The sequence below is a fragment of the Hippocampus comes genome, unplaced genomic scaffold (assembly GCF_001891065.2).
Source record: "Hippocampus comes isolate QL1 unplaced genomic scaffold, H_comes_QL1_v1.1 scaffold193, whole genome shotgun sequence".
In the NCBI taxonomy this organism is placed as follows: Eukaryota; Metazoa; Chordata; class Actinopteri; order Syngnathiformes; family Syngnathidae; genus Hippocampus; species Hippocampus comes.
The window spans coordinates 529,849-538,454 of NW_017805503.1; the positions used below are offsets into that span (position 1 = coordinate 529,849).

Here is an 8,606-nt window from a genome sequence, read left to right on the forward strand (position 1 = left end):
GTGACAGGACAAGTTCTTAATTTGTTGTCTTTACTACTATGCGTTATTGCTTGCTTACTTTCAGAACTAGGGGAAACCTTGATGGGGAAAATTACATTTGCAGTTGTCTGTCAATGGGATTGTTTGGCCTTGGATAAGCAATAAAAGAATCACATTTGCTAAGTTTATTCGGTTATAATACAAACTTTAATGATTTCACATGCAATTATTATATGCAATAAGTATTCACAACTGTATGTTATGCATTGTATTTATGTTGAAGGCAGTGCTCAAATATTGCCAAAATATGCATCAGGTCTCCCCTGTGAATTCATGGCAGGGAGTACAAATGATTTGTTTTGTATCAACAGCATCCTTCTTATTTGTTTGCCCCAGTATAAAAGCCACGGTTACATTAAAGTACACTTGGAATGCATGTCATGTTCATCTTTGAAAGGACAAACAGGAAACATAAGTTGGCAGCTACCACAGCAGAGCCCCTGGCTCAGAACATGACCTATTTAAATTCAATTGCTCAGTTTTCAAGACAAGTCAAAACTTTTCTGTTCCTTAGAAAGGAAGTCCCACTCATCCCAATGTCCTAAAAATTAAGCACGTGACTTACCAAAAGAGGAGTTCAATCTTTGACAAGAACCTTCCTGACATCGTCTCACTTCCACTTTTGACTCACGTTGCATCAACGCAGACATTTGACTCATTGATGTGTGTTTGTGTGAGTGTAGTCATGTGGAGTGCAGGGCTAGTCTTTTAAAATATATGTACTCATAAAAGTTAAGTGAACGTCAAACAGAGGCAAATACAGTACATTTTCGGGGAATGAAAATCATATGAATGGGTGGTCTATCCTGTACGTGTGCATTTATCCAACGTTGGATCATGTCTGTCTTTGACCGGCATAACCGATGACATCACACTTCCACATAAGAAAAAAAAAAATGCAAAGATGAGCTCTTTTCAGTCCAATTATGCCAAGTGCGCCCATGTATTGTTTGTATGCTAGAGCAGGGTTATTTCACTTGGTGGCAGCGTGAGTCTCTTTTCTCTGGCAGACAGCATGTTTTCCATGTGCATGGCAACCACTCTACACAGCTCCAGACCCTGAAAAACACATACCACAAGCACAGTATATGTAGAACATTTGCAGAGTGGAAGCGGAACTAGCAATACACCCGATTTCTCAGCATATCCATCACACAATCATACACTGGCACACACCTGCTCGAGCTGAAGCTGTGTGATGCGCTGGTTGAGCAGATCTCCAATCGTGATCTCAACGTATGGGTAACTTGAGCCAGACGTTGGCCTCTGGGTGCGGGTTGACTGGACCTCTTTTAAAGGGAAATGCACCATGGCCTCCTAATTACATAAATACAAGCATGGCATGTATACAAATATTTAAATGTATAGCAAATTATGAAGTAATTGTTAAATTGTAGTGTGTCATTAGAGTCATGACTTTATAAATAAGCTATTGCAATAGATCGACATGTAAATTATAGCAGTACCTAATGACAGGTACGCTAGAAAATGCATGAACCAAAAGGACCATTTTGGAGCTCAAAATGAATAGGGTGCAGTACATGAGTGGTCTTGGGACAGTGCCATGGAGAAGGTGAACGGTGTGTCTCTCGGAATTTCTTTCAAACGAGCGTTGGTTTATTTCAACAGGAAACAATTTTGTTGAGCTTTGTTGTGGTGAGTTGAGCTCAGTTTTGTTGGCTTGATTGATGGTCCCTCTGAGCTCGTTGGAAAAAAGGAAAGCATTGCAACAACCAGTCCCCCTTCCTGTGGTTCCTCTTTGCGCCTTCCATTGAAGGGTCCCGTTTTTCCTCTGAGGTGGGTGTATCAGGACCACTGTTGCTGTCCGTACTTGATGACGACAGGATTTGTTCAGAGGCTCCTTGACCCTCTGTGGTCCTGGGACTAACTGCCCTTCTGGTGCTTGGTCGCTCCCCCAGCTTGTCAATCAAATCCATGCACGCTTGTACAGCTTGGAGCTTTTCTCCCATCTCCGATGCGTCCATCTGCTGCTCCTGCTCTGAAGAAAGAAGTTTGAAGGCATAGGTCAGAAACTGTCCTTTCATCTTGTGCGCCTGAAACTGGAGCTCGGTCTTCTGAGCCTGGAGGTCCGCAATGGTCTTCTCTGCGGTCTCCACGCTCTCTCTCTCCTTGATCAGACTCTCATGAAGCTGATGTCTGAGGTCATTGATTATCTTCCAACTTGCATGTAAATTGTTTTCGCTAAGCTGCTCCTTTTCTTCCGAAGCCTTCAATTTCTCTCGAAGAGGAATGAGCTCCGTCCAAAGCTGAGCCAGGTTCAAGTCGTGTACTCTTCTTCCTTGTAGATACTCCAGGACAGCAACTTGGACATTGATTTCGTTTTTTACTTCTTCTCTCTCCCATGGGTGACATGACAGTAGACGAGTTCTGTTGGCATCCAGATCTTTCGTGATATTGCCCAGGAAGCTATCAATGTAGCTACACCAGTAATTGCCAACATTATTCATGACGCTCACTCTCAAAATGGTATCTTTTTCCAATTCTCAAAAAGTCTTCCTCCCAGCAAAAGTTGTATTTAACTGTCACCAAAGCATCATGACATCTCCAAAGGCATCAGTCGGCGATGTCATTCATATCAAAAAGGCAAGGATGATGAGTGACAGTAAAGTGAAAAGAGCTTATTGAAGTTACAGCATTCGCCGTAATGGACAACTAGAATTCATGTTGTTGTTTTTTTTTTTTTTTTGTGGCTTTATGTTAACATCTGATTTCCTATGGCATGGACACTCGCAGACAGAGCTAGCCCAAGGAATATGCAAACAAAGGGGCGTAGCCCCAAAAACCGGCAGGTTGCTGACACAAATAATTGCCTCTGTATTTGATTACTTTCCTTTCGATGGATAGCACAGAAATGGTATCAATCATTTACAAGCCACAAAAAAATAATGTAAAGGGCCAGATCTGGCCCGCAGACCTCGAGTTTGACACCTGTGCTTTGACAACCCACTGAGTGGATGTCACACAAGAATTCACATGACATGACGCACGATGATGGTTTGAAGCATATTTTTTTGACTAAACTTTGGTTGAACTACACTTTTGAGGCATTTGAATTTGGAGCCTCCACTGTACAACCAAGAATAGCGCAGGAGTCCAACAGAGGGAGCCAAATGCTTTGCTTTAAATGTATCAAATTGTAATGGTAGACTATGTGAGTCGCTGGGTAGTCATAGCCACACCGTGGTTCTGCATTAGGGATCTGCCAACACTGATGCTAGTTGACCAGTTCAATTATTCAAATAAATGTTTTCCATCAAATTGTGCTGTTAAAGAAATACATTTAAGTGAGGAAAAAAATCAAATTGTACTGTGTACTATTTAGGTGTGTGTGTGTGTGTGTGTGTGTGTGTGTGTGTGTGTGTGTGTGCGTGTGTGCGTGTGTGTGTGTGTGTGTGTGTGCAGAAGTCATACGTGAGTGTCTTTGTTAAGAAAATGGAGTCCATTAAGATTCACCGCCAGAATGCACGGAGCCTTGATGGAGGTCGAGCTGGAACTCTGGATGTAGAAGAAGGAAGATCCAAACATGGGGAAGGGACTGACCAGACCTGAGGAAGTACACATGAAGGCTCACTACAAATCTACTCCAAAACTACTGTGACATTCTGTCTTACCAAGGAATTGTGCACGGGCCTGGTGTGGGTTTAGAGGCTGGACATGTTGCATATGTTGAGTTGCCATATTGAGCCACTGATGTGGATTCTGTTTGCTGAAGAACTGTGGGGGGACACACTCCTGCAACTCATGTCTGAACACACACAAGGAAACAGTTCTCATTGTCATGCAGGACAGTTGTAACCTTCATGTCAACGAAAATTGAGAATTTTTAGTAATAAAAAACAAAACACAATGACGTTGGACTTCATTGTGTAAGTGGAATAGCGGTGCTTGAATACATATTTGCTGTTCCCATTATGGTCTATTTAGGGATGTTGTCACTAAAAAGAATATGGAAATATAGCATAGATGTCAATGTGTATTTACATGGTAGGCAGATAGACGGCGTCTTTGGCACGGTGCTGGAGAGCAGCCAGTCTAGCAAGCTGTTGCAGATGCTGTTCACTTGCCTTACTCAGAGGGACCACACTCAGCAAAGCCTTCAGGTAATCTGGCAACACCTGGCACAGACAAAGATGGATATGTTACTATCCATTACACTTCAGGAAATGTAAAACTGGCACTTGTACAGTATGATAATCCATATGTTGAAAGCAGTAAAAAAAAAAAAACATTCAGTCAACAATAAGTGGCATTTTCTATTTACCTGGTTATAATGCATGGTAACATAGAGTTCATTATCAAGTTTCAAAGCAAGACTCCAGATGACTCTTCGGAACCAAAGACTGTAGTTGGCATCCACCGGTTCGGCTTCTGTCGCAACATCCAAGATGTATTCCCTCTTGATCAGGGGCCGAACATTCTGACCTAGCAAAAACACACTTTCGCATTCCAATATGTGACATAGCAACTTGCAATGATTATTCTTATTCCCTGTCCTCAAAATTGCTAAGCAGTATGGACAAAAGTAACACACAGTGCATTTATCAAAGTATCAGAATATTTTGGCGAAAATACACAAATATACCTCCGCCCAAGCATGGAAGAACATTTCAAATGCACCTACAACTGTCTGAGCCTAAAACATTTGAATGCAAAATAGACATGCTAACCACGTGCACTGCACATAAAGATATACAAGTTTACATTTTTACATTTCAAAAAAATGCCGTATGTGTATTTCAGGTAGATATGCCGTACCTAGATCAATCCTTATTACCTCTGTGTGTAACCAAAAAGATGGCATATTCATCCAAAGCTTCCACTCTGTGGAGGTCCATTTCATAACAAAGCTCCTCAATGGCATCCAAAGCGACCTGTCATAAATGATGGCACTCAAAACAATTAGAGAACGCCGTATTTGTGTCAAACCCGTAACTGAGATAGGAAATTGTCATTGAATCAACACACGATCAAGTGTGTGTGTGCACTTACAGAGCATGTCTTGATTTTCAAGTGCCTTTCCATCCCGCCTGGCAGCAGGAACAGCTGTCTTTTGGAGCTCCGCCCTGCCTGCACATACACAACCCATCACAACGCTGTTGTTCAACAAAGCCACACTAAATGACTGCTTTTGGGAATGTATCCGAGTACCAGGGATAGGAGAGAGACTCTCGACACTAACCATCATTGCTTTTAGTTCCATGCTGTTGGGATACTGTACGCGTCCTCCGTACTGAAATGTTTTCCTCAAATTTTGCTCACATGCCTTGGCAATACCTGTACACAAATAACACAGAGAATGTGTTGGATGGTTGGCGAAGAATGACTTTGTGGCCATAAGAGGCGCCGATGATGGACGACTGTTGGGTGGATGTGCGATTGACTTCTGAATAAATGGATGGAACAGAAAAATGTTCTACCTTGGTACTGCAATCCAATGCTGACACTGGCGTTGTGTAGAAAGCTGAAGAGAAATGGCTTCATGACGTGTGAACAGCGATGGAAAGCAGTCAGGATGTACAAGAGCCTCCACCCTCTCTGGCAACTGTCTCTGCGCCATCAAATGCAAGCAGACAGTCTTGTAAAACAAGGACCCCCGCAGTTCCTGTGCGCGTGTCACGGGTCTTACGGTTTGGAGCTGTTGTTGGCAGTGACTTGCTTCATCACCTGGCAATAGGCTTCATCTTTCATCAGGCCGTGATCAGCACTTAACTAAAAAAAACACACATGCGTGAACAAGGATACTGGATGTATGACATCAAACAAGACATCGTTTGCATTGATTACCGTACCTTCAGTATAATTGTGACAAGGTCCTGTTCAGTTTGACCTTTCAATGGCAGATCTCCCATGAACTTCATTACAGCTGGCAGCAAACATTGCATACGACATTGTATTTAAAAGTGATTGCTTAAACTAGCAGACGTAAGTCTTCTCTTACCTGAGGAGATGTCGGCGGCCACTCTGTTCATTGAACCGTCTGAGAAGTCAATCAGAGACTCCTGGAGTGGAGACTGGAATGCAGAAGGCAAGTAGGAAATACCTGTAAAATTGCACGTAGACCTGAGGTGCATTAATCGAAAGGTTAAATGAATCCAGAGGATCCTAAAGAAAGCGGACCTTGGAAAATTTGATCATGTCAGCTGGTTCCCTTCCCGCTCTCCCCTTTTTGGCTTTTGGATCACTGTGGGCACGATAATAGCAAAAGTGTCAATCCAAACGTGTCTGGGTTTGATCGTAAAAATCCTGATGAGGTGTCGTACTTCCTGTTTCTTTGTGCTTCTCTGAAGTACCTCTTGGCAAACTCGGTCATGTGGTACTGGCTGCCATACTGCAACATATCATCCATTGACTCATCTGGCCTCTCCACATAGGTGTCCTTCACTACCTGATACCATAAATCGCGCCGCGTTATTCTTGCACTCAATAACCACAACACCCGAATCAAAAGTTCTGCCATTACAAAGATAAGAACGATCGGTTTTGATTGTACTGCGCTAGGATTAAACACATTCATACTTCTGTCGTGCGGTCAAGCTCTTGGGCCGCAACCGCTGAGCCCAGCGCTACGGCAACAGCAGCCGAGGCGGCGACACGACCTTGTCTGTCACGAGGTTCCGCCCTCTCTGTTGGGAGTAGCAAGAAGTCCGGAGCGGCTGCAACATATCATCCATTGACTCATCTGGACTCTCCACATAGGTGTCCTTCACTACCTGATATCATAAATCGCGCCGTTATTTTTGCACTCAATAAACACAACACCCGAATCAAAAGTTCTGCCATTACGAAGATAAGAACGATCAGTTTTGATTGTACTTTACTGCGCTAGGATTAAACACATTCATACTTCTGTCGTGCGGTCAAGCTCTTGGGCCGCGACCGCTGAGCCCAGCGCTACGCCCACAGCAGACGAGGCTTACCACTGTGAACGAATCACGTAATGACAATCCAGTCAGCAAGAAGATAGAACCCTTCCCAACTTACCAAAGTCAGGGGTGTCGCTCTTGAGTTCTTCCAGTAGCATCACCTTTTTTTTCACAATGCAGCCGTAACTTTTGCCTAAGCACACACACGTGTTGAGAGACATGACATAAAGCCCAGACCCTGTGGACTGTATAAACGTGGTTGACAGAAAGGCAATACAAGTGTGAGTCTCACCCGCCTCCAAGCCATCCATGTGTTGTAGTCTGATAATGTCTCCTTTATGGAAACTGAGAAGCGTCCTGTTCTCATTGATGCAGTTCCTCACCGCCACCACATACTCTGAATCCTGAGAAACGCAGCGTGTTGACATATAATGCATTGCTCTGTTGTACAAGGACTGAGTCCTGCCGTGCGTAGTGAAAGCCGACAAGTAATTGACACCCACCTAAAAAGGTTTATCATTACCTATAGATGCACACTCATTCAAACAAAAACTCGCTGACCTTCTTAATCTCTGTGAGGAAGTAGTCAATCATGCTCTTGACTGTGGACTGTATAAACGTGGTTGACAGAAAGGCGATACAAGTGTGAGTCTCACCCGCCTCCAAACCATCCATGTGTTGTAGTCTGATAATGTCTCCTTTATGGAAACTGAGAAGCGTCCTGTTCTCATTGATGCAGTTCCTCACCGCCACCACATACTCTGAATCCTGAGAAACGCAGCGTGTTGACATATAATGCATTGCTCTGTTCAACATTGTACAAGAACTGAGTCCTGCCGTGCGTAGCGAAAGCCGACAAGTAATTGACACCCACCCAAAAAGGTTTATCATTACCTATAGATGCACACTCGTTCAAACCAAAACTCGCTGACCTTTTTAATCTCTGTGAGGAAGTAGTCAATCATGCTCTTGACCTGCTGGGCCCTGGCGGAAAACAGGATCAGCTTCTCATTGACGAGATTGAACTCCAACATGCTTTTCGATGGCACGGACACGAACAGGATGTCCGAGTAGCTGCACAGGAAGTCACACACAAATGGAGGATGTTGTAAACTTCAAATGAAGTTATTTTTATGATGGCTACAATCCATGATGGACAAACATATTGAGACACATCGATAATTGTCCATAACAGAGATCTAATTTATACTTTCCATTTTTAACCCTTTCACAGACAGCTGTTACTACAGTTGACATTTTATCATGTTACCAGATTACAGGTTATCACCGTTGGTGCGTGAAAGGGTTAAAAATGATTATTTTGATGTCATTTTTTTAATCCCCTAATTAAGATGCACCTGTAAGGCCTCAGTACCCTGAAGTAGTCTGGAGCGGTGGAGCTGCTCCTCACCAACTTGAGTAGCTTGATGCCTTGATGTGACACAGACAACACCTGCACTCCCGTCCCCACACTGCCCTGCGAGACACATCGATAATTGTCCATAACAGAGATCTAATTTATACTTTCCATTTTTAACCCTTTCACAGACAGCTGTTACTACAGTTGACATTTTATCATGTTACCAGATTACAGGTTATCACCGTTGGTGCATGAAAGGGTTAAAAATTATTATTTTGACGTCTTTTTTTTTTTTAATCCCCTAATTAAGATGCACCTGTAAG

At 43.2% G+C, this 8,606-nt stretch overlaps 1 protein-coding gene and 2 long non-coding RNA genes across 3 annotated transcripts; all 3 read right to left on the reverse strand.

The window, feature by feature from the left end:
- Nucleotides 1-149: 149 nt before the first annotated feature.
- LOC109520270 (unconventional myosin-XV-like) lies at nucleotides 150-6,704 on the reverse strand. The gene is made up of 16 exons (XM_019877388.1): nucleotides 6,577-6,704; nucleotides 6,321-6,445; nucleotides 6,178-6,241; nucleotides 5,999-6,071; nucleotides 5,850-5,923; nucleotides 5,687-5,769; nucleotides 5,478-5,608; nucleotides 5,240-5,334; nucleotides 5,050-5,127; nucleotides 4,835-4,931; nucleotides 4,322-4,482; nucleotides 4,042-4,175; nucleotides 3,672-3,805; nucleotides 3,472-3,605; nucleotides 1,216-1,356; nucleotides 150-1,098 (listed from the first exon to the last, which is right to left on the reverse strand). Exons 2-16 carry the CDS (start codon nucleotides 6,404-6,406, stop codon nucleotides 997-999), a joined length of 1,587 nt encoding a protein of 528 aa, XP_019732947.1. The 5' UTR covers nucleotides 6,407-6,445; nucleotides 6,577-6,704; the 3' UTR covers nucleotides 150-996.
- Nucleotides 6,705-7,040: 336 nt separating this feature from the next.
- Nucleotides 7,041-7,526, reverse strand: LOC109520239 (uncharacterized). Its single transcript, XR_002169132.1, has 3 exons — nucleotides 7,485-7,526; nucleotides 7,216-7,327; nucleotides 7,041-7,116 (listed from the first exon to the last, which is right to left on the reverse strand). It is a non-coding gene; the product is annotated as an uncharacterized LOC109520239 (long non-coding RNA).
- A 71-nt stretch (nucleotides 7,527-7,597) lies between these two features.
- Nucleotides 7,598-8,394, reverse strand: LOC109520238 (uncharacterized). Its single transcript, XR_002169131.1, has 3 exons — nucleotides 8,282-8,394; nucleotides 7,856-7,997; nucleotides 7,598-7,691 (listed from the first exon to the last, which is right to left on the reverse strand). It is a non-coding gene; the product is annotated as an uncharacterized LOC109520238 (long non-coding RNA).
- Nucleotides 8,395-8,606: the final 212 nt, after the last annotated feature.

Bases quoted from the DNA above. Each gene is read 5' to 3' on its own strand.
- LOC109520270 (XM_019877388.1), bottom strand. From the start codon at position 6,406: ATGGATGATATGTTGCAGTATGGCAGCCAGTACCACATGACCGAGTTT. The intron at 5,128-5,239 runs GTTAGTGTCGAG...GTGTATGTGCAG, and splicing joins TGGAACTAAAAGCAATGATG to GCAGGGCGGAGCTCCAAAAG. The intron at 3,806-4,041 runs GTAAATACACAT...GTGTGTGTTCAG, and splicing joins GCCGTCTATCTGCCTACCAT to ACATGAGTTGCAGGAGTGTG.